Raw genomic sequence first — 25309 nt, 5'->3', positions numbered from 1 at the left:
GGCTCAGCTTATTTTTTAGCTAATATTTGTATAACCTGACATATGGCATCTGGTTGAGCAGGGTATACATCCCATCACCCACATACTGCGTATAACTTTTTTTGTGAGCCAACTGCTCCTAAATGACTAGAAAAGCTGAAACCACCACACAGATACCTCTAAGCACAGTAAGTCTTGCAGAGAGCAAATGGTCTGGGGTCACAGGGACCCCGTAGCTTTGTTTGCAGTAAAACTGAGCATTAACCTTTTTTTTTTTTCAGAGAAGGCTGGCAGGCAGGAGAGAAGTGGACACTAGTTACATGTTACTGCATTGTGTGTTAAGTTGATGATTAAGTAGAATTGAGTAACATTTGTCAATAAACGAGAGTGAAACTTTTGCGTGAGGAAATAAAATTAAGAAATTGTCATGAATTAAAGCTCTGGAAAAATAGCATGAGATGTACATGATTATTTTTGGTTCTTTTACTTCATATGTGTGTATTTTTTGAAAGTATGTGTATTACTTCAAATCTCTTACAAGCATTATTCAGTCTGCCATAGAAATACGTTCTCCTTCCCTTCTACTCCCCTTTCCTTTTCCATAGGCTTTATTTTTTAAACTTAAAAGTTTTGATACAAGGGCTGCAAGTTAAAAACCTACTTTAACAATTGCTGAATTTATTAAATATTGCCTTTTTCTCACCCACAGACCTCTCATTGACTTACACCAGTCTTCGTCTCCAAAGAAGCAATGGGCAGAAACCTTGCGGTAAAAAACACAAAAAGCATGTGCCATAGGACAAAGCAGGTACACCAGCCATTCCTGTTTTGACTGATTGAAAAAAAACCAACCCCCAAACTGGAGAGCCAACAACGCATGAACTTATTGACCTTTGTGCCGCGATAGTTTCTGTAATTATTGAATAGCGGGGATGGGCTGAGGACTAAGGAGGAGAATTTGGGGGTTGGCCTAGGTGGTGAGATAAGGTTACATATAAGGTGGCTGCAGCGGATTTGGGAACACTAACGGAGTACATTCCCTGGTGCACAGCTCAGCGAGTTTGGATCCTGGAATCATGAGCGGATGTCCCTTCGCAGGGAACCTGTGAGTCCCTCGTCCCTGTGTTTTGCTTCATAATGTCAGTTCAAATGATATAATGAAAATGTAAGGTATAAAAGCTCAGAGGGGAATTAATGATTCTTAACAAATAGATAGCTGTAGCTATTGCTAAAGGAAAAGAGATTGTACAAGGACTTGATCGAGCACTTATTTGATGAACTAGATATAATGCTACCAGGCGTTACTGCGACAGGAGGTATTTCAGGTGTACTGTTTTTCTCAAAAGCCTACTTTAGTGGTTTGGTTTCTCAAAACAAAGCATTGTTGGATTTGTAGATGCATCTGTTTGTTAAAAAGTAGGTATATTCATAGTTCTTTAATTAAATAGTTTATATATTTACTTAATTTTCTTAGATATAATTTTAACAAGCTATCTTTGGAAGATGAAAAAGATGACAAATCACAAGAAGGGATAAATAAAGCCAGCAAAGGTGGACTTGTCTATGGAGACTACCTACAAGTAAGTTTAAGGATTTCATGTTTACTGCCTGGGTTGCTTATAAGACTTGAGCTGGGACCTGTGACTGATGCTTCTCCCAGCAGTCAGCCAGTCACTATGACAGGTGTCAAAGTGCCCTTCGTCTGCCCGAGCTTTTCACATGTAGTCACAGGCGCAGGTGCCTCTCTCAACTGGGATGGTGCGGGTGGACTCTGGGCTAGCTTCTCAAACTGCAAGGAAGCTGGATCTTCCGGGGATTTTGGTAGGGAATTATTTTTATCGGTAAACCTAAACTGTGAATTGGTGCACTACAAACGGCTTTCTTTGGTTGGACAATCACCACTTGGCAATTTCTCCATGTCAGGAGGCCACGTGCAACTATCCCGAACTATTGAATGAAAGCCCGGAATATTTGGCTGGAAAAATATATTGCAGAAATCTAGGGTGTTGGATGATGACTGGGCAGGGGGGACACAAAAAAATACCCAAACAAAAAACTGCTATAACTAGAAGTAATTAAGAAATAAGTAAAAATGAAATGCCATAAGTAATAAAAGAATCCAGACTTTTTTCCTTTGGTGACAGCATAAACTGAAGTGAGTGGAATTACTCCGTGCTTGTGAACAGAAGATTGATTTGTTGACATACTATATGGAATCTTGCTAATATTTCTTTTAACACTATGATTGTTAATTTGATTCAGTAAAATTATTAGTAATGCCAGAGCTGAAATAAATAGTACAGCATCAAATCACAGCTCTTGTGCAGATGTTATTGCATGAGTACACAGAATTTTACTATAGGAGCTCCATTTCCATGGAACATGACAGTATAGATGTAAGATCTGGAAAACATGCTGGATATTTTGTTTTCTCTTTTTTTACATAATTAAAAATACCCTTAAAATAATTTTTCAGACTTTCTTGATTGAGGTACCTAAACATTCCATTTTAGGCAAGATTTTTTTTTACATTACAAAGTAAAAGTGACACCTGGGACTATTTAGCCTAACTTCTCATATAACTGGCAATATGAGGCCTATAATTTTTTTTAATATTATCCTTAAATATTAGCTCTACAAGTAGGACTACCAAGGCTAATAGCAGAACTGAGAGCTTTACAGAATAGTCTTATCTTTATTTTTAAGCTGAACAAAATACTGAATGCTCAAGAACTTCAGAGTGAGAAGAAAGGAAACAAAATCCATGATGAACATCTTTTCATTGTGACGCATCAAGGTAAGTGGCTGGGAGGAGTTCAGTGGTGGTTGACTGGCATATGTTTTGCAGGCACTGGCCTGATGGTATTTTCCTGTTACTGACAGGAAACATGTAGATGACCTAAAGGTTGTAAGCAGCTCTGGGGTTAGCTTTTACTGGAGTATCAGATCTAGATTTTCTCTTTCTCCTTTTTGTAATGAACGTTCTGTACATCAAATATCTGATGTGTAAAACATGCTTTAAAAAATCTGTAACACTCTTGACACTAGATTATTTCATGTAACAGTTTAGGTAAAGGACAGCATACTATACGCTGTATCAGGTAATTTGTTTGAATATCAACATCTTTTTATACACCGCAGCATAAATGTAGGCTACTCAAATCAAAATATGAGAGTTTTACTTCTTCAATGCTATGAAGAAAAAACAAAGTAATGTTGAAATTAATGCTAACAATGCCTTTCTTGTAGCTTATGAGCTTTGGTTTAAGCAGATTCTGTGGGAAATGGACTCTGTGCGGGCCATCTTTCAAAATGGCCATGTAAGTAAAAGTAAATATTAATTCTGGGAAAATGGAGCCCTCTCTTTCTCTTGCCGTCTGCCTTCCAGTCTGATATATTTGGGTTTACTAAAGCAACATGTGCTCTTTTTTAAAAACAGCATAAAAAAAAAGCCCAGTGAAATTCGGCTGAGTGGCTCGTATATTCTGATAGAACAGACATTTGATCTGCAAACTCTTATTTCCTCCTGAAGTCTGCCTTTTGCATAGATCACTCTCCAAGACCAATTTAATTGGCCAAAAGGCTCTCATACTCTCCTACTAGTGCTGGATAACTGCAGAAACCTAACTTGGGAATATTCTACTGCAGAAAAGGCATGCTCAGAGACAAAACAGAACCAGAGGGCTCAGAGGTGTTTTTGTGTTGAAAAGCCACTTTTGCCTTTGTTCAGTCTTTTGAAGTCTACCTACTATATCCTTCCGTCCAGTATCTGCTATACAAAAGGAAAACTCTTTTCCATAGTTGTGTATTACTAAATCCAGCAGAAAAGCAATAATCAAAATCACAGTGTACAATTGTATGAGAATTTCTGAAAATTACAAATGCAACAGGAATAGTTTGAAAATCTCTGAACATTTGTCCAAAGCTAATCATACCTTGTAATAATAGATAACAAAGGAAAACTCGTGACCTGATGTTACATCCCCAGAAAAAGGCTGATGGCATGTAATTTGAGAAGGACCTTGAATAATGAGCATGTATATAGAAAGAAAATTTGAAACCAGACCAGACTGAAAGACAGAACCTTTTTATCATAATGTCCAATGAAAATGTTCTCTGTTGTCCTCCACATTCATAATTTTGTTGGCTTTTTAGTCGAACATTATATTAAATTATAACTGATCAAAACCAGTTCTTAGGCAGAATAATTTTTCTTTTTTTTTTTTTTTTGAAAAAAATGAAACTACTTATAATCAGAATTTGAAATGTCAATGTTAAGGTTAACTACACAGCCAGGCAAATAAGGAAATGGTATTCATCTTTCATTTCTGTAGTTTGATATTATCTGGTTGCATGCCCAGGTCTTAGAGAGAAGTTCAATGCCATTGAAACTAATAGGAATTCTAGCAGACTCCTCCGCAGGCCAAGTGTTCAACTTAGCCAGAAGGGAGCGTCTGTGTTTTCCATTTAATATTTTCTATTTCCCACCAGCTGCAGTCTTCTCTGTTTTTCTCTGCTTGCTAATGCACGTCTCTGAGGAGCATCTTTTTAGATGTGCTCTCCTGATGTACCCCTCAGATTTTTCTGCTTTTCAACTTTCCACACCTGCCTTATGAGTTGTTCCTTCACAATAATAGAAATGATTATAGAAGTGATTGTAATAGAAAGCATAATATAATTATCATATTATACCATGTATCATTGAAATCATATTGTAATAATTGGAAATGATCATGATATAAATTATTCTGGTCTAGAATTTAATTTCTTGAAGTGACTTCTGTTTCAGTCAAAAATGTAGAAAAGAAAAAAAAATCTTATAAATTTGGCCTAGCTGTAATGTATCATCAGTCAGAGAAAAACAGATTTCAATCTTTGAAAATAATAGTTTCAGCTTTCAGTTAAAAACAGGGCTCTCTATTCAATAGGAGAGTCTGCTGCTATGGATTTCATGTGGAAAGGACTTGGGAACTATAGTGATGTACAGCAGTGAAAAGACCTGAAATAAATAGGTAGGATATAAAGAGAACACCATTCTGTCTGGCTGAGCTCTTTATTTTTCCTACAGGTAAGAGATGAGAGGAACATGCTGAAAGTTATTACTCGAATGAACAGAATTTCAATGATTCTGAAATTACTTGTGGAACAGTTCTCAGTTTTGGAAACTATGACTGCATTGGATTTCTTCGATTTCAGGTAAATACTTACTATACCTCTACGGTAATCCACAAGCTGGTAATTCCCATTCTTAGAACTGACTGTGAATTTTGCATATGCCCTGGCTGCTTGTAGTACATGCATCATTCAGCAAGGTGAGATCATACCTTAGAGAGGCAACCACATTGTTAGAGTGCAAGGGTGAGTTAAGAAGTTGAGCAGAGTGTGAGTCCAGCACGCTCTGCGAAGAAGTACAAGTTAGGTGTTGATGTTTATGTGTGGTGCTGCTGAATGGTTTCAGAGTAAAAAGTTAAAACAATAGAAACAATAGAAATAACTCACGGTTCTGCCAACAGTTTACTTGAAACTTACCACTGTGCAGCTCCAGCCATATTCCGTGGCAAATCACAGAAGTGCTTGGGTGAGAGAAATGCACTCTCTGTAAATTATCAAACAGATATTTCAGCTGCCTTGGTTTGCATACTGTTTCCTTGCTTCATGTTTTCAGTGGGTGTGTGTGCAGTGCTGGGGGCTTCCAGTGGCTGAAGGAAGCATTGCTGTCTCTTCTTTCTCCCCAGTAACTTCCGCTTCCCAGTCACTGCCCGGTGTATTGCTGGGCCTGTGGTTGGTAGCTCCTCTGCCTTCTTTGGGATCCCTTGGCTTGCCTCACTTCCTCCATGGCATTTCTATCTCTTCCCTCACTTCTGCTAGGTCTTTCCACTGCACACGTGCAACAGCCTCATCCCCTGTCTGCCTTCCTGTTCTTGTTCTGCTTGGGCCGCTGACCCGTCTGACTCGTGACCTCAGGGCCGTCCAGCACCCTGCCCACTTCTGCACTGTTTTAGTACCCTCTCCTTTCTGTCTTTTAATGTCCCCTAACTAAAAAGTACAGGACTACAATTGTGCTTCTCTTAGAAGTTTGAAACATCTGTATCATCTAGCATTACACTAAAGCAGGGGAAATCCATGGGCTAATCATCTGGTTTGATTCATTCTTGCTTTGGCTTTTCAACAACATACTGTCATTTGATAAGCAAACGTGAGGTCAGATCAATGACCTGTTTCTGCCGAATCTTATATTTGCAGTTCACAGTGCCTTACAATGATATAGCTATGTGGGATTTCAGATTACTTTTATTAACCATATTTTTTTAGCATGGTCATACGATTTAACTCTGAAAGAATCCCATTAATGAATCTCTCAGAAGAAACCCACTAAATATTTTTCTGAACATTATTCTATTGTTTACATAGCAACTATTTTGTATAACAAGCATATTTAAAATGCATTCATTGGCACTTTAATGACGTGGAAATTTTTGTAATAGTTATTGGGGTAAAGCTGCTTATTCTGCCTGGAAAGGAAACGATATTCACTAGCATTTCCTCCTGCACATCACACATGCAAAGGTGCTATTTTAAAACACAGTACAAACAAGTGTGTGCATATATCTGTGCATGCACAAACAATATATAGCTAGACAATTAGAATATGTTATACATACATTGTAGTATAGCTTGTTTTTTTCTTTTCTAATTGCAGTCATATAAAAAATGCTCAGATATTTATTTGATATTCTTCAAATGTGAAATACGTATGTTTTTTATTTTGTTGAGAACCAGAGAACCCCATAATATCATGTTGTAAGATAATATTGTGTGTTTTTGTATCTTCTTTATGTCTGTTCCCAAAGATACTACCTAAGCCCAGCCTCAGGTTTTCAAAGCCTGCAGTTTCGCTTGCTAGAGAACAAGATTGGTGTTCCCCAGAGTCTGAGAGTTCCCTATAACAGAAGGCATTATCGTGACAACTTCAAGGGACAGGATTATGAACTGCTGCTTAAATCAGAGCAAGAACCAACACTGCTGCAACTTGTGGAGGTAACAATGCCTGTCTAAGACCTTGCTTCATTTTCCCCCATCTCCCATGAATGTCCTTCACTGGTGTCAGTGACAAATTCTTCTTCCTTGCACGCCGGCAATTTCCCAGTCAGTGGTGTTTTGGATTCTTACCAAATTTTGTATGAAAGAGAGTTAGTCATTAGTAAACCAAGTGATTTTTCACAGCATTTCCTCTTGTCTGAAAAGTCTGACTGTTAAACTAGTAAATTGCATCATGGAAGTATGAGCTGAGAATATAAACGTACTGTTTCATTCACGTTGCTTTTCATGACAATAAACCTTTTTTAGAAGAAATCTTTAGAAGTATTTTCACTGTTAGTGATGGCTATTGGAGAGGTTAAAAAAAGGGAAAAACGACAACCCAAAATGGAAAGGAGAAAAGATGTTTAACACATGCTTCATTACCATTTACCTTGATTTAATGACTTTGTCTCAAAGTTATGAATGACTTACAGTAATTTCTTTAACTCCCTTGTCATTTTCACAACCAAAATTAACATAACTTTCTAAAGAATAATGCAGTATAAACCTCAGTAAAAGCATCCACTCTTATTAGCGCTATCTGTTTGTCTAATGACACCTGATACAGAATATACCAGTGTTCAGACTTTGTGCTCTTGTATCTTTCAGATGAGGAGCTAAATTAAGTGATCTCTAAGGGGAGTTTGACCATAAATATTCTTACTTCCCCCCCCCCCCCCAATTTCATTCCCATTGTTAAAAGGAAATCAAAGAGAAAGCTTTGCTAACTGCCAAGTAGACTTGTGTCTTGTATTATCACATATTTTGGTGTAAGCTAATGACAGACTGCTTGATGAGCATTCAGCCTGTCTGACAGGATAAAAATTGACTGTACAAGTAGATGGTTCTGTATCTTCCTTCTGAGATTTATCTTTACGATTATCCTATATATGTGGAATCAGATTGTTTTCCTGTATCTACAAGGGCATTGGTTTTAAAGATACTCTTAGAATGAGACAGTTTTTTTCTTCCAACACTGGTCATTTAACTTGGAACCTGTCGGTGTGTTTGCACAGCACTATTATGCAGTTATAAATCTTCTATGTGGACATGCTTACTCCAGCAATAAGCATCTCTATGGGATATTAAACAAGAACAACTGTAGCAGTACAATTTATATTGCTATAACTTGTAATTCTAGGGTAATGTGCTTGAGTTATTAACGTTTGAACGTGTTATTATTATGATTACTACTACTACTATTACTATTATTATTCTTGTTTTTATAATTAAAGGCATGGCTGGAAAGAACTCCAGGGCTTGACGCAGAAGGATTTGATTTCTGGGGACAATTTGAAGTGAATGTTTTAAAAGGTCTAGAAGAGGAATTTGCCTTGGTGCAGGTATATGACGTACTCTTGATCTAGCTATAAGCAACAACAGCTGGCGAAATGACATCTTGACATAAATCTGACTTTTGGCCCAATCACAGTTTTTCGCTCACTTCATTTAACCTTCAGCAGCTTTGGTCTGCAAGAAGCAGAAAAATTTGCGAACTTTTCCAGAAAATCTGAATAAGACATCTAAGATGGTTTAAAATATGATACATGGATGATTTTGATTGCAAAAGGAAAGGGATAGTATCAGTGGAAGGGTTGAAATTGATTTTACTAAAAGTACAACTGCACCTTTAGGTCAGCAATTGCGTCTACAGTTCAGAGTAAAACTCTACAAAGTTTGGGCCCGTGAGCTGTGAGTACAGAGTGTCGCTATAAATGGCCCATTTCTATTTAACATTATGTGGCAATTTGCTGATGTTTGATCACCTGAATTACACTGGCAAATAAACACAAGAAAAACACTGAATATTGTTAATACCTGTAGCTTTAAGGATATTTTTAATGTAAAAAACACCATAACATAAGAATTAATCAATTTCCTGAGAATATCTGTTCACAACTTTCTAACTTACCTAAATTTTTTTAATTTACAATTTTCTTACCCATAGCTGTGCAAGGATGTCTTCCTTTTGCCTTGAAAAAAATAGTAAAATATTGAGACTTCAAAGAAATGAAGATTAAGTGGTTTTAAGGCCTCTAGACCTAAAGAAAACTGATGAGCTGCCAGTTTGTTTGAACATTCATTCATCTGAATTATGTTGACAGCTATTTAATTGTATATTTTGTGGTAATTGCATTTTTTAAAGGACAGTGACTCAGTGACTCATCTACCTTGTTTGAAAATACAGTTCTTACTTTCAAGATGTAAACTTACAGGGTATTTATGATGAAAAGAGAAGTTACATCATGGGTCATTCAAGGGCTTAATTTTCCCTATTGAATTCTAAAACCTGTTTTTGTTTTAAATATCAAAGGCCAAACCAGAATCAGAAGAAAAAGATGACTTATTATCTGAATTCCAGAAACAGAAAGAGGTATTACTTTCGTTATTTGATGAAAAACGCCATGAACACCTGCTTAGTAAAGGTAGATTGTATTAATATATGTCAATATGCATTTTTTATTTTTTATACATATGTATAATCACATAGTAGCATTAAATTTGCAGGACAATCAGTAACAAACTAAGGACACTTGTATTTTGCAGGAGAAAGACGACTGTCTTATAAAGCACTGAAGGGTGCCTTAATGATCTACTTCTACAGGTAATGTTAGAAGGTATATCTTTAATGCTTACTGGCAGGAGGGGAGGTGAAGGTTAAGGACAGAAGCAGAGGTTTGTTTAGGTTGGAGCAGGCCTTGGAAAGTAATCTAGTCAACCCTCCATGAAAACCCAGATTAGATCCAACTTGAAGGTCAGATTGGGCTGCTCATGGCTGGGTCCAGTTGAGTTTTGAATATCTTCAAGGATGGAGATTACACAGCCTCCCCAGGCAGCTGCTTCGTGTCTGACCAGGTGCTGCTTCTCAGATTAAAACTAGCAAATGCCTTGTTCAAACTGTTCTACAAAGTGTCCTAGAAAGATTTAGAATATTTTTCCAAGTATGAGGGGAAAGGCGCAGATCGAGACTTATGTGGCAGAAGCATTTGTTAGAATATCTGCTGACATTTCAATGCCAGTTTAGGAAAAATACACATTGTTACTCTTACGCATTGGTGAAGCGATACTTCAGAAAATACTGCATATCATAAGAGGTCTCACTGTCTTCTCTTTCACTTTCCAAGGGAGGAGCCTCGTTTTCAGGTACCATTTCAGCTTCTTACCTCCCTGATGGATATCGACGTGCTCATGACCAAATGGAGATGTGAGTTTCACTTTCTGACTGACATTCCCCCTTCTAGATGGCAGCAAACTGTTCTGTTTCACCGTGTTAGACAAGTTACACCCAGAGTTTTAGAAGTGAGCTTCCGAGTTCATCCTTTAGGAATGACATTTTTTTTGTCTGTACTTCGGCCAAGAGGAAAGATGAGCAGCTGCTTCTGTGATCATTAGATACATAGGTATAGCTATCACTTCTGTGACATGCTTTAAGTTAGGGTAACAATTTTATTTAAGGGACTGGTATATATTTTCCAATGTCTGCCAGCTCTTCATACGCAAACATTCCCTCTGCTCCTTCCCTATCCAGGCATCCATAAATGAATGTATTAGTTCTGTATTAACAGAGCATAACAATGTATGATGATCAGTGTACTCATTCTGTATTAGCAATAATTTTATATTAATTGACTGATGAGTGGCATAATTAACTCCTGCATTGCTGAGGACCTAGTAGTTCTGTATCTCTGTAAAGATCTCTGTTATGACCTTTAATATTTCACTCTTTGGTTACATCTTAACACTGCACATATGCCACATCCTCATTTGTGTTACTTAGATAACCACGTCTGCATGGTGCACAGAATGATTGGCAGCAAGGCTGGCACCGGGGGCTCGTCAGGCTACCAGTATTTGCGCTCCACAGTGAGGTAAGAATAACGCGTTTCCCCCGTTGCCTGCAATGATGCAGTTCATAGACACTGTACTGCCAGGAGGCAGATTTCATTCGGGTGCTCACTGGACGCCAGAGGGCTGCCATTTCTCTTTGAGACCCTAGCATTTCCTCCTGGCTGTTGAACATTTACTTATCAGGTTGACATTTAAATTCCAAGCCTTTTGGGGCAAAAAGAACTCCTTTTGATCACTCATGGAAACTAGCATTTATAATGCTTAGCCAAGGCACCTGGGCATTACTGTAACAGCAATATTAATCTTGCGTTGTTTAGTTTGCATGCAAGCTAGCCCAAGTTAATGAGGTGATATGGGCTGGAAGAGAGTCCTGCCTACGGTGCAGCTGGTGACGACTTCTTTCCTCCTTAGTATGACCTCTAATTGTATAACCTAAGGTGCTTCCACTTGGGATTCAATATATTCTTAAAGGCGATAGTAATTAATACTCCCAAACTGTGCAAGCAACAATCAGAAACATGTTTCCTTCTGCTGAAAAGGAATTTAAAAGGGATGGCCAGGGCCTGAGCACAGAACTCTCTGACTGCGTAGGACTTTTTTTACACCAAATTTGAGGATTCAGCTAGTTAGACAATTCGAGCTTTTTAGCTGCAACTATGTCCTGACAGTCCTGAACCACGGTGTGTCAAAAAAGCATAAGGATATTTAAAATGCCTTCTTCTAAGAGGACCTCCCTTCAGGTTTGTCATCAAAGAGAAACCGTACGTAGGTGGCAGGTGTCACGTGCGGCTGCGGGCGATTCCCATCACAGCCATCGCAAAGGAGGGTGGAACAGAAAGCAGATGGTTAGACTGAATTCGAAGATTAAAGGTTCACTGTCTTTCAGCAAGCTGCCTCAATCTTCCTTAACCTCAGGTTAACATTCTTCCTAGAGAAATTCTAGTTCATATCTACCATGAGAATGGATGTCTGGAGACTATGGACTACATACTCTGCATTTTCAGAAGGAAGATGTGACTATAGCAACTGTATTTCCTTTTTAGATCTAATCTGCTATGCCCTAGAAACAGTTAGGATCGGATTCTTACTCTGGAATATTCAGAAGGAGGGTTAGTGCAGAAAACCTTATTAAATAAAGAGATGGAATGATTCCCAAGGGTTTTGAAATTATGGCCTTCTGTGCTAATATAGCAGCATTAATTGTTCCCGATTGTCTTTTTCAGTGACAGATACAAGGTGTTTGTGGATTTGTTCAATCTTTCAACATTTCTAGTGCCAAGACACTGGATACCAAAGATGAACCCAACCATTCACAAATTCCTTTATACGGCAGAATACTGCGACAGCTCCTATTTTAGCAGCGACGACTCCGACTAGCCTGCCTTTGTAGTCTGGCTGCTGTAAAGAACATCAGGACTTTCACCTCAAGTGGTGCTACCCCTCAAATATAACAGCTGTTCTCACACAGTGTGGGTGTGTAAATATGTATTTATGTACAACAGCTATGTGAATAGTGTGATCGATTTATGGAAGAAATTTAATTGTTGGTAGGAAAACCAATCTGTATCGAGGTAGCCTATATTAAAACGATACCCCAATTCAACTCAATGACCAATTTAACTCTTAGTTGGCTTCTTAAAACCTACACCTAGAGAGAGGGAGCAAATTATACAGAATTGTCATGATCATGCCTTATTTGTACATATTTTTGTATTTGTTCGTTTGGCTAACAGCTGCTAGAAATCTAAATTTTCTAGCTGAGGATGTAATTAGTCTCATCACCTTTGTACGCTTCTGAGCTCTAGTGGAAATTCAAAAGGAAAATTGGGTTAAGAGTTTCAAAAGCTAGATATAAGAGAAAAATTAAGTCCTGAATCTATAGACACCCAAGCCTCTTGAACTTTTACATACATCAGGAATACTGTTATGACCTATGGGTTGTTACACATGAATGTAAACCCCTTCAGTAGAAATACTTACCATTAAGAATAGCAGATAAGTACTTACTTTGCATTTCAAATAAAGCAGTATTAAAGCTCTTCTTTAAGACTTCTTCTAAAGCAAGCATAAAGTTCAAGCAACACTATGACAGGCATTTAAAGTGGTTTTTATTCAAAATATCACTGAAATAAAGATAAAATTGATATGTAATAAAAGTAATGCAAATTTAGCTGTAGAATATTGACAGAGCTGTGTTGTCTTCTCATTAGATGGACTCTTGTCTTTTTAAGCGCTTCCCTTGGAAATACACATACGCTGTAGGCCCTAAGTTCTGCTGAGTTGCTCCGTATCTTAGCGCTTTAGGTACTGGTAGTACCACCTCAAAAACACCGGTGGAATGACTGTGTGTGTTACAGCAGTATCAACATTCCCCTTATCAATGCCAGTTAGAAACTCTGGCTATTGTTTTTCCAGTTATGAAAGTGCGCTGCTTGGTTTTTGCAAACTGCTAAGGGAAGGCCATACTACAGAAGGCCACAAGGCTACAGAAGACTTCCCCTTCTGTTAATCTCAAGTTTTCAGCCAGTAAATTCAGTAAGTAGCAGAACCTAAAAGAGTGAAATGCAGTACTTGGTCTCCCTTTCATTTGAAATATTAACACTTAGGACTAAAATGACAGTACTTACAATAGACAATTATGATTGCACTTGTCATAAAAAGATAATAACACACTGCTCTATTAACATGGTACAGTAATTGAGTGCAAAAATTACAGAACTGCTTCACTACTTTTCATGGTAGTGCTTCATAAAAGATAACAGCTAAAGCATTCGCGATGCAAGATTCAGAGCATTTCAGAATGGCCTGGTTGGTTGTGAATTCCAGTCAGGTTTGCCTGCAAGTGCAGTTTTATAGGTCGGCAAAGCTGGAACCACCTTTTGATTCACAGCAAGTCCCACCTATGAATTCAATTAATGTAGGGAAATTTAACATCGGCTATATTAGGAGCATTCTGTAATCACTGACTTTCTAAACGTAGAATACATATATATTAACAAACCCCACCCTCACAATTTTTTCTCTAATAAGTTTGTTTGCAACTGGCTTCACTGTCAGTTGTGAAGTAGAGAAGAAGGCCTGGGACTGACACAGCTCTCAAAGCACAGAAAGGCTGATTTGCAAACACATACATCCTGCCAGGACACAGGATGTTAAACCACTAGAACTGTCTCTGTTTGTCTAAATACAGTTACTTCTTACTCTTCTATCCACCTAACAAATTATTCCAGAAGACTGATATTCCAGGCTCTTTCCAAAACACACTCACTGCTCTGAAATGCTCTGATGTTGTATTTATGCAATAAAGGTCTGAAGACCGAAACTGAAGGACTGCAGCACTTCAGAGACAGCAGGTTCTCAGGAAACAACTTTGACTCTCCATTTGCCTCTTCTATTATTCTAGCCGTGGAGAAACAGTAGGATTTCACAAAAGGAGGAAGACAAAATATGTGTGTCTGTCAGAGGTGCTAGAAAAGCCAAGACAGGTATCAAAGCAAAAAGAGAGAATATTTTCTTCCAACTGCCCTTCTACCCTGCCCAATAAAAGCAGACCTAATCATGGTTCTTCTGACAATCAAAGCATTTAGATTATATTCTGTCATACTATTGAATATCTGATCCAAATTCCTTACAATTTTTCATCACTTCTTTCCTTGGAAGATTTTTTAATGGAGTAGTATTCGACACCTGCATAGAGTTCACATTCACAGCTTCAGTCCATCTTTGTAACTTCTTTTTGCATACTCAGCAGTTGATTCCAAGTCTTCTTCTTCAACGAGAGATCTGATAGGCAACACACATTCCAAATAAAACCACTTAAAAAAATTCCAGACAACCCATTCCTGTACTGCCTAAAAGCAGGAATTGCCCTCAGTCATTTCTTATTTCAGGAAATGTTGCTTTGAAGTAAATCTTCACATAAAGTGTGTGCCAAACTATTATCCAAATGATAGTTGTGGTCCTTGGCCAGTAAGTGTCAAACAAATACTGATGAAACTGTGTCTGCTATACCTACAAATGAAACAAAACATTTTTAAAAATAAATACTGGAAGTGGAGACTTGCTAGAAATAAGTTCCCAGAATTCCCTTTCATATAATGCCCTCTGCTCCATGCGTGACAGTAGGTGAGCTGCTGGGGTTGGACGGGAAGGGAGTCAGCTGCAACCCTTTTATTTCTTCATTGCCTGACACGAGTTCTAGCTGTGCTCTACACTCCTCCCTCCTCTGCTTTTATGTTTGAAACTTTAGATCCTTTTTGAGGCTTCAGCATTGGTCCAATTGGGGTGCCGAAAAGCAATCTAAACCTTGATATTGCATTCCCTTTTAAACATATTCATTAGCAACAGATAAACAATCTATGTAGCTTTGAAAGCTCACCAAGAGACTAGAGATCACAAATCCCATTAAAAGACACGTTTTTGAACAATCGTACGCACACAAACACAGAGCAAACTAGGCTTTTGTTCATGCTCAGTTCTTTTTGCATTGTTGCACTCCTTCCAGCACTAAAAGCAAAGTCTGACAACAGCCTGTGAAGGTATCAAAGGATGACGGCTCTTACACCCTCAAAAGTGGTGTCAGAGCACCTCTAAATCAGAAGAAAACATCTGTAGGGCAAACAAAAAACTACTGGCTTTTGCTGGATTGTTCTTGTGTGACACACTGAAGAAAATGAGAAAGATCCCGCTTTTTCAGAGAATGGATTTTGAAAATAACACAGCTGTTCTTCCTGGCCACTTCTACAACCGACTTGCTGTACTTACCACTACTGCTAAATTTCTCTTTCCAAATAGTTTGTTTACACAACAACTATAAGAACAAGACTAGATGATCCCTGAGGTCCCTTCCAACCTGTGATTCTGTGATTCTGTGAACATGGAAAAGCTACAACAGGACACATTGCCCTGATCTTTACGGGGTGCAGGCAAATTGAATATTATCTATTCTTATTTGCAGGTGATTTACATCTAGCACCTTTTACAATGAGTGTTAGAGCTCCTGTGAAACACACATGGAAGGAAGAACCAACAGAAGACCTACAGTGTTAATCTAACAGACAAAAATTCAATGGACACACAAGACTCAGTATCTAGTAGTCCAGTCCCAGCAATTTGGCTCAGCAATCTTTGCTGGTGAACAGGAGCTGCACCTGCCTTACCTCCATATTGAACAACTCGGAGGAATCTGGGTATTTAACACTACAGAACCCCCTCAAACACCAAGAAAAATCTCCTGCAAATGGTAAGAGGGCAGGAGATGGAGCTAGCAATAGAAGTATATACCTCTATCCTACCAGAAAAGCCACAAGCAGCGTACCCAATTCCCAAGCACAGGCAGATCCACATTCCATATCCGTTTGCCAAACTGAGCCCAGAGATAACTGCCTCCACCAGACAAGGACAGCAGCTGTTTTACCTACACCGAGTATAGTGATGGCACTAACCTAGAACCATGGTACACGACTGTATACTTTACAATGCCATTACCTCTACATGGTAAGGTACAACAGCACTTTATTTGTTATGCCTTATATACCTTTACCTTTGCATGGTGTTTTTCAATCATTCAACTATATGGCATGGTTGAACTAGCAACCACTTTATTTATCTTTCCACCTGGACTCATCTAATCTCTTTTAAAACATAGCAATGATTTCTACTTCCTCTCTGAGGATCCCATTATCTTGCTTTACTCACCTGGAAAGACACATCCCAGCATGTGGCCTTTATCACTTTAATTATTTTGTGTCAGACTTACCACAGACATTGCCGCCTATCTTAACACGAACGTAGCCATCTATTCCCCATGTAGACCCCCAAGAGTTCTGTACAATCCAGTAAGGGATACTACCTGGAAGAGACATTTTTGTAATTAAGAGACAACATGAGATGTGGGAAGCATAAAAACCTGACACCCTACAGAATTAATTACTGGTTTAGTATCTCATGGTTTATGATGGTTTGATGATATAGTACTGTGAAACCTACTTCTGTTCGCAGAGGACAGAGCCAATAGTCCATTGTTGAAGAGACTAGATATACTCTCTGCTGACATAAAGACATGTGTTGCCGTGCTTGTGACTTTACAAGGACATGAAGTCCCACAGAACTGAAGAGGCACAGACAAGAGTAGTATTCCTCCTGGGAACAGACTGCGCTTCCAGAACGGATGTGACACCAAACCAAATGGCTCGCAAGAGAACACCCAATTCTGGATTTCAGTCACCTGCCCCACGGGAGGCAAGTTGTAAGTAGGAGAAAAAAACATAAAACCTACTGGGTTGAAGTTCAGTTGATGGAAACACACCTGTTCTGTCAAAACCAGTGATTAGAACAGCGTGATTTGCTCTTCCGCTGGAGCAGTGGTACTGTATGATCCCACCAAGATAATCCTGCCAGCTAACTGCATCTACTGTTACTGCCAAAGGGCCCCGGTTAACAAGCATCCGCATCATTTCTTCTTCCTGACCGCTGTGAAAGAAGTGAGTGATAATGCCGAGTGACTTAAGTTAGCACACTAAAGTGATGTGAGAGGTGGTAATCTACTTGTTAAGTACAATTTAAAAATAAAATAATCTAGCTGTTTCCTATGAGCTCTACACACCACATAACATACATCAATAAATCTGTATTTCATATACTACAACGCAATAATACAAATATAGGGCACACGGACTATGGGAAAGGTGCAGATCCAAAGATACGATGCTAGTAAAAAGAAGCAAGTTTCTGGGTCAAGTCAGTGGCCAATGGTGAGTGCTATGTACCTTTTATAGATTGCTGCATGGTATGTGCAATAACTAAATTTGGCAAATACAGACGGGCAAAGCTATAATTGATTCTAGTTAATTCTGTCTGGCAGTAATTCAACTCCTAGTCAAAACTGTATTTATTGTCTTGAAGTTCAGTATGCAGCTGCACTGTACTGATGAAAAGTAGAAACGAACTTTCTTGGTACAGAAACCTAAAAAACTACCAGTTGCCTTTACAAAATTCAGTTGACAACACTGTTTGCTAAGTCATGGACTGGAGGAGGGTGCGGGTGGTTATGTAAATGGGTCAATACTGAGGTAACTAAATACTTTGTAAATTTTTCAACAAATTCCAATTATTATTGGTAGGATTTACCATTTCTGATACTTAAGCAATGTAATGTTCACTTAGGATACGTTTAAAACAGTAACTGACTCAGTTTAAACACAGCCAACCGAAAAGACCTAATTACAAGACACTGACTTAAGCTTTCTAATTCGAACAAGCTTAGTGACGGTAGGGTTGAGTGGACTCATTGTGGCAAGCCATAACCCTCAAAAATGTTACGTATTAATGTAGTACCGAGCTACAGAACTGATGCAATCAACCTGGTAAACTTTGGCTGGTCGATGCACTATTGGCTCGAGCTTACTCCACAGTTAGTGAACACAGAAGGAAAAGTAAAGCAAATAAAAAGAATCAATAGTAGCTACCTGAAGTCATATGCAGCAAATCCTGTTATTGAAACTCCAAAATCTGAGCTACGAAAGTAATGGCACAGTCCTGTCTGGGCTTTAAAAGCATATTCTGAATCTCTCACAAGTTTTACTTTTGTCTGCAAGAAGATAAGTGAATAAGCATTTAATGCATCTAACTCTTAACACCATGCAAATCAAAACAGACATTGAAAACGGCCACAGAACTCACAATTCAGTATGTTCATGGTGAGATTGGAACTAAGAATGTCATGTTGGGAAATAAGATATTTCCTATCTCTAGTTCCCCTGTTGGCAGAGAAAGCTTCAGAAGGGATTCAGAAGTATGTAAATAATGAACAAAATTTAAGAGGTATCTCTGGTTTAAACTAGCCTCATGAGGAATCTCATCAGTTTCAAGATGGAGACTACGCACTCATTTAATGAATGACCATTCATTCTCTTCAAATCACATCACCACGCAAAATTATCCTCTCCTTGGGACAGTTCAAGAACATCAATATCCCAAGAACAGTTCTGTAAAATATAGAAATTAAGTCCAGTTCTGCTATTAGAATCAAATCCTCATGCCAGTATATAATGTATTATACCGGCTACCAGTTTTTGAAGTCCAGCTACAAAAGTATTGCATCAACCTTTTGTACTTTTCTTGTCTTCTGCAATACAGCATGTTTATGACAATTGTCTTCTCCAGTCTAATGCATCTGTAGTCTCTCTGCTGCCAAGCAAGAGGGAATTTTGCTTCAGAGGAATCCAGATGAATATCCTCTGTCTTTCTTGAAATGCAAACTTAAACAAGTTTTCTAGACTCTCATTAGCTGGGGTTATATGAATCTTTAGGGGTAGAATTACCCTTAAAAAACACAATCCGCACTTTTTTAAAACTTCAAAAAAATAAGAGATTCTTTTTACATTCCTATAACTTGATCTGTTGTGCTAGAAAACACTTTATTTCAAAGATATTAAAATGTTTCTGCTTATATACTATTAACACACATTTTGCATTTTTCATGAATGAAAATGCGTTAGCTACGACAGAAGTAGAATTTCTTTTTGAAACTATGTCTGCCTTTTAGTTGTTTTGGGTTGCAAGTTAAACAAAGGTGATCACAGTCAATTCTATCCTGAGGTTCTCCACACTCCTGCATTTTAGTGTTTGCAACAGAAACCACAGAAATTTGACAGCAGAAAATATCAGCATTCCTCCTCTCCTCCAGATGCTGGTGCCGAAACTGGAGACTCAAATTCACAAAATGACACACGGATAAATGGCTCCTTCTACATGGGTACTGTATGCCTGCAGTTATAACTGATTTAAGTGGAAATACTGTAGCTTTCAAGAAACAGTATTTTAGCCCTTGTGGGTTGATTTGCTACATTCACAAGAATATATATAGACTATAAAATTCCAATCAAGTTTCAATTCTGCTTCAATAAACTCTCGATTCTAGACTAAATAAATATGCATACATATATACACACACATATGTATATGCATATACACACACACATACACACATACGGAAAAAAAAAAGTCCAATGAGCTCCACCTTCCCCATCACATTTCCCAGTAAAAAAGAATGATAATATGAAAGCTAAGGAAAGGTCCTAGGTTTATGAAAAGTTTCAAACCTGGTTCAGCCAGCTCAAAGCACTAACAGTGGATCCCCCGCTGCAGCCGTAATTATTGTATGAACAGTCAATAACCTGCTGTACGCTGAGTTCCTCCAGGTTATTTCCTTTAATTGCATAGGCAGACTCTATACCACCCACAATGCTGAAAGCCCAGCAGCCTCCACACTGGTACAAGGAGAGGGGAAATGGGAGAAAGAAAAAGTCAGCTTTGTTTTTGAAGCCTGATATGAAAAGAAAAAAGTCAAAAGGGTCTTCTAATGCCCTTCACTTACTACTTCATCCTTGAATTTCATTTTAAGACAATAATAAAGAAATCTAATCAGCCATTTAAAACACTGAACTGGTTTTTCCCCTGTACTGCTCTCTGAAAGCTAGGAATGCATTATGGATGTCTTATTTTAAGGATTCCTGCATTGTGGTTGTCTTGTTTTAAGGGTTCCTTCCCGATTCATTTTTACTCTTTAAGATAGTGCTGAGGATGCTTTTTACTGTGAGATATGTATCTAAGGAAGGATTGGGGCTCAGGGTGAAATTGTTTTTTAATCACATTACTTAGTAAGTTTTTCAGAAGGATGCAGTTCAGGAGATACTCTACAACTTTCTAGTCTGAAGAATTTTATAGATATATATTAGATTACAGTTTAAGAAACAGTAAACTGAAATCAAACATAATAGAAAAAAATCTTAGAAATAGAAAAAATCTTAGAAAAAAATCTGCACTGCAGTTCTAGGCTCTTTAAACTGTGGCATTTAAAATAGGAAGCAAAATTTATTCCAAGGCAAGGTCCAGGTTACTCTATGTGAAACACAGAAAGGAAAGACATTGGAGATTTAACAGCTTATTTGTTTCTTACCAGAGACCCTAATAACTTTGGGATAAACTGTAATCATGTCGGGTCTGGTTATCTTCCTATCATGAATGCATCCTGAAGTGTTTCATGGTAAAGACATGGGTGTTGAACAGCCAAGGGCATTCAATCATGAGGGAAAACAACAGCAAAGAATCTATACCCACCCAGGTGAAATGGAGGGATGAGGTCAGATACTGAACGTACCTCCGTCTCTTCAGAAAAATACAAAATATACATGGTGCAAAATATATATGGTGCAAAATATATGCAGATTTAATTAATTAGATCAAAAATGTATTACACACTGTTTACAATGGCACAATGTCTAAATGCACAACTTCTACATGTCACGCTTTTGAGTCTAAGTCCACTTTGCATGAAATGCCATGTGGCTCTGTTCAACGGCCATACTTGTGCCAGCGCTCCAAGGAGCCTCGAGGCAATGCTGGTCCCTTCCAAAACCTTCACTGTGCTCTACGACGTACCTGCTGCAACTGTCCCTGAGCAGCGCTTGAGAACCAGGAAAGGAAAGCACCAGGACTTACTGTTTGCTGATTTCTCACTTCTGCAATGACTTTCTTGTCCCTCCAGTCAAACTTCTTTGGCAAAGGTTTTTCTTTTCCCTTTGGCACTTTTACATATCTGGGAAGTTTGTGAGGTATGCTTCTTAAGTAAATAGCTAAACACAGAATACAAACATCTATAAATCTACTAACTTAAAAAAAAACCACAAACAATTGTTTTACTAGAAGCCACAAATGTAACAACTTTGTTCTGTAGTTACTATCATGAGATTACATCTCATTCTCAAATCCACAGAAAGTTCATGTATTTTAAAATTATCAATATACACCAGAATGAATGTAAATATTCCTACAGTTCTAGACACAACAGAAATACTCCATGTAGGTAATGTGGATTTACTAAAGGTGATCAATAACCACTCCATAAAACAAGTTTTGTTTGAAAATTTTCACAACGTTTTAAAAAATTAAAAGAGGTGTGAAATCCCCCAACGAACAGAACATTTAACAGCAGATTTGAACTGCCAGAAGGGAAGATTAGATTAGGTATGAGGCAAATTTTCTTAGTTAAAAAAATTAAGTGTGTCATATTGCTCCTGAAAGTCATAGCTGTCATTTGCAGCTGTGGACCTCCAAGCATCGTTTGGATTGTAGTCAATTTTGTTTTGGGGTAGGGAATAGGAACTTAAGACTACTTGAGAACTTTGTGTATTTTCCAATTTTACAGCTGTTGCAACTGAAGAAGGCCCAGTGAGAAGAAAGAAGGAAAGAAGGAACAGTCTGTATACTAATTCATATGCAGGCTCTGGGCAATTCAACTTTGCAAGACTAGAGAAACGTGAAGAGGATTGCTGTATCCTTCAGAAGTACTTACAGTTTGGTACCAGACATGGTAAACTAGCTGACTATCAGCACAGGAAGAATCTGTAAATGTGAAAGACACAAGGTTCTGGGAAAGAATAAGAAAAGTAACAGAAAAGGCATTAGCAGCAGCCAGGAAATGTACCTTTGAACTCTTCAGGGAACAGGTGAGAAAACTGATTTATTCCATAGAAAGCAGTCATATTATCTTTTGATGATGAATTCAGTAATATAATTCTTTTAGCACTTTCCTGAAGGAAAAAAAATATATTGTGGACATTATTAAGCTAGCAGTAGTGACAAAACTGTAAGAGCAGGAAAAGAAAAGGTTAGCAACAGCAAACATAAACTTAGATAACAAGACAGCTGTTCACCTCAGATTCATCGTGGATTCCTATCAAACCAATATGAAAGCCATTAGACTAATTTCAACTCCATTTGTTAAGTGCATAGAGGGTAAAAAACTGATATGAGACAGACAAAACAGGCAAGCTGAGAACAAATTGTGTCAAACTCAACAGATGCCCTTTGACAGCACAACAAACCTTGTGGATCAGAGATATCTAAAAATGTCTTCAGATAAGAGTTAACCCTGTCTCGCTTTATGTCTTTATAAAGCAAAAGAACAGTATAAGGGTTTAAATACATTGAAATCCCTACCCTTTGAATTATCAGGAGTTGTAGATCTATGAAAAACATGTTTTTGACCGACGAAAAGCAAGACAATCTGACACCCAACTCCTTCTACTGACGCAGTTCAACGTGAAGTATAAAAAACTTAATGCCGCCGGCGGAAAGCAGGGGCCCCGTCCGGCCCGGCCGCCCCATTCCCCCGGGAGCTGCCGAGACCTGAGGTACGGCGCGGCCACGCCCGCCTCGCCGCGCGGGTCGGAGCCTCCCCGGGCCGAGGCTGACACCTGGCGTCAGAAACGGGGAAGGGGAGAAAAGCCGCGACACCCCAACCCCTGCAAACTGAGGGGAAGCCGAGCAGGCAGGGTGGGGGAAAGCACACCAGCGAAGGATGCCGGAGCGGGCCTCGGTACTCCGGGGCTGAAAAGCTCCGCCGGCCCACCTTCCTCCACCTCTCGCCCGCCGGCCGCCCGGCTAGCAGCGGCAGAGCGGCGCGCCGTCAGCCCTCCTCCGGCGGAGCCCGCAGCCAGCGCGGCGGCAGCAGGCCCGCTGTGTAGCGCGGGTCGCCAGTGTAAGTGCGGGCAGGGACACCTACCCGGAGAGCCGCCGCCGCCGCCGCCTCTTCTTTCTGCCGGCCGCCTCCGTCCCACGGCCGGCGGCCCGGACCGCCGCCGCCCTCCGCCCCAAGCCGGGTGCCCGCAGGCCCCACGAGGGCGGCGCTGCCCGCCCGCAGCAGGCAGCAGAGAAGCACCAGCACCCCCATCGACCGTCCGGGGCGAGTGCCGGGCCGCACCATGCCGCGCCGGGCAGCGGGGCCCGTCCTCTGGCGGGTCCCCCCGCGCCTCCGCCGCCGCCCCTCCCCTGGCCGCCATGTCATAGCGGGGTGGCGCATAGGGGCGCACACCCAACCCCACGGGGCTTGTTTTCGTGGGGAAGAGGGCGCTGAAGCCTCCCTGCTTTCCAGCCTCTACCAGGAGGCAGCCCTCCGCGTCCCCCTCCGGCGGGCCTAGGGTCAGGCGGGCACGGGGGTCCGGCACCCCGCTGGGCTGCCCCCGCCGGGCCGGGCGGGATGAGGCGAGGCGGGGCATGAAATGGTGGCCGCCCGGCAGTAACGCCTCCTGCGCCGCTCCTCGGGGGCTGGCTGCGCTGCCTCCGCCTCCGGGTGTCCCGCTGCCGGCGCGGCGGTGGCTCGGGGTGCCTAGCAGCGCCCAGAAAAAGCCCGTGTTTCAGGCGGTGTTTTGCCGTGTGGGAGATGCGCTGCGGGGCGCGCAGGGCTGCAAACGAGGGGAGGAGATGCGCTGAGCGCTCAGCTAGCTACGGGGTTAATGCTACCGGGGGGAAAGTTAGTTGGTAGCTGCAAACGGGGCCGCCAGTAAGGAGAAGGCGTTAGTTGCTCCTTCGGGGCGGCAGAGGTACAGTTCATAGGCTTTAGCAAGGGAGGGCGTTGGTGGGGGGAGAAGAGCCGCCCTACGCTGCACAGCCGGTGCCCCCAGCCGCTGGTGTCCGGCGCGATTAGGTTTTGCTGGAAGGAAACGTGAGAGCAACCTGCGTGTGCTTATGGTGGCTCATGGGTTTCCTCAGAGTCCGGCCATGTGCTGACACTCGAGCAAGCAGGTTAGTGTTTGGCGTTTAAAACTTCATTAGGCCCGTAAAAGTTAACAGGGTCCTTTTTGTTTATTTCCATCACCAGGTGTAGCATTTCTAAGTGGAATATTGGTTTAAACGTAGTCTTTGTTCCGGTTGTCTCGGCTGGTCCCCCAGTACCCCGTCGCCGCAAGGCGAAGGCGCGGGTGCCCTGTGCTGTGGCTGGTGCCCGCAGCAAACCTTGCAGTGCTGTGTTTGGGAAGCGTGAGGCCTCCCGCACGCTGAAACTGTAAACTGCAGGGCGTGAAGCTTTGCTGCCACCGCTGTGTTGTGTAACAGCAAATTTGTGTTGGTTGGAGTGTGTGCTTTGGAAAGGGTGAGGCGCAAAATTGTGCCAGCCCATGGTTGTTTTTTTTTTTTTCTTTTTTTTTTTTTTTCTGTGGCATGCAGCATTTTATCCAATAATACAGGTTTGAAAGACCAATTACTGTGCGAATCTGGTTTCAAATGCCTGGGATTGTGACTTCTGAGCACTGGCTTTTTTATACCGTTCCACTCTGTGATGGTAGCTCCTGTGAGGGGGGGCCTGGTAGCTCCAGCAATTTGAGTGCTTGACTGATGTCTGGCATCCCCCCACTGGTGACTAGAGAAGGATTTAAATAACTTTAATCAGCAGCACAACAGAGTTCTCTGCTTTACATAAGCATTTAACCCTTTTCCACCCCCCTTACATAAAATGGCCTTTTGCCGTGACTTTTTCTGTGACTAGAATGGCAAAAGTATTTTGATGTTGGCAGTACTTATGCTGTGCTTGGTAGGGGTTTTTTGGCTTTTTTTTTTTTTTTTT

At 40.3% G+C, this 25309-nt stretch overlaps 2 protein-coding genes and 1 long non-coding RNA gene across 4 annotated transcripts in view; 2 read left to right on the top strand and 1 right to left on the bottom strand.

Annotated features, from left to right (window-relative positions):
• Window positions 1-975: 975 nt before the first annotated feature.
• Window positions 976-13091, top strand: TDO2 (tryptophan 2,3-dioxygenase). The gene is made up of 12 exons (XM_009504903.2): window positions 976-1084; window positions 1454-1559; window positions 2686-2776; window positions 3229-3299; window positions 5048-5175; window positions 6831-7017; window positions 8295-8402; window positions 9374-9485; window positions 9607-9664; window positions 10185-10264; window positions 10838-10928; window positions 12132-13091. Exons 1-12 carry the CDS (start codon window positions 1056-1058, stop codon window positions 12283-12285), a joined length of 1215 nt encoding a protein of 404 aa, XP_009503198.1. The 5' UTR covers window positions 976-1055; the 3' UTR covers window positions 12286-13091.
• On the bottom strand, window positions 13000-23886 carry CTSO (cathepsin O). 2 transcript variants are annotated; one of them, XM_064449819.1, is made up of 8 exons: window positions 23474-23886; window positions 22394-22499; window positions 21409-21542; window positions 20010-20177; window positions 18375-18496; window positions 17186-17379; window positions 16667-16759; window positions 13000-14919 (listed from the first exon to the last, which is right to left on the bottom strand). In XM_064449819.1, the coding sequence occupies exons 1-8, from the start codon at window positions 23768-23770 to the stop codon at window positions 14885-14887; spliced, it is 1149 nt and encodes a 382-aa protein (XP_064305889.1). In that variant the 5' UTR covers window positions 23771-23886; the 3' UTR covers window positions 13000-14884. The 2 variants fall into 2 exon arrangements, with proteins under 2 accessions (XP_064305889.1, XP_064305890.1); XM_064449820.1 differs by having other exon boundaries at window positions 17216-17379.
• Window positions 23887-23922: 36 nt separating this feature from the next.
• Window positions 23923-25309, top strand: part of LOC135313087 (uncharacterized) — a 307634-nt gene continuing 306247 nt past the window's right edge. The window contains exon 1 of the long non-coding RNA XR_010372679.1: window positions 23923-24492. This is a non-coding gene — a long non-coding RNA (uncharacterized LOC135313087). The remainder of the gene's footprint in view (window positions 24493-25309) is intronic.

This window comes from Phalacrocorax carbo, chromosome 4 (assembly GCF_963921805.1).
Source record: "Phalacrocorax carbo chromosome 4, bPhaCar2.1, whole genome shotgun sequence".
Classification (NCBI taxonomy): domain Eukaryota; kingdom Metazoa; phylum Chordata; class Aves; order Suliformes; family Phalacrocoracidae; genus Phalacrocorax; species Phalacrocorax carbo.
Note: the sequence above shows the minus strand (reverse complement) of the source record. Positions and strands in the feature narration are given on the sequence as shown.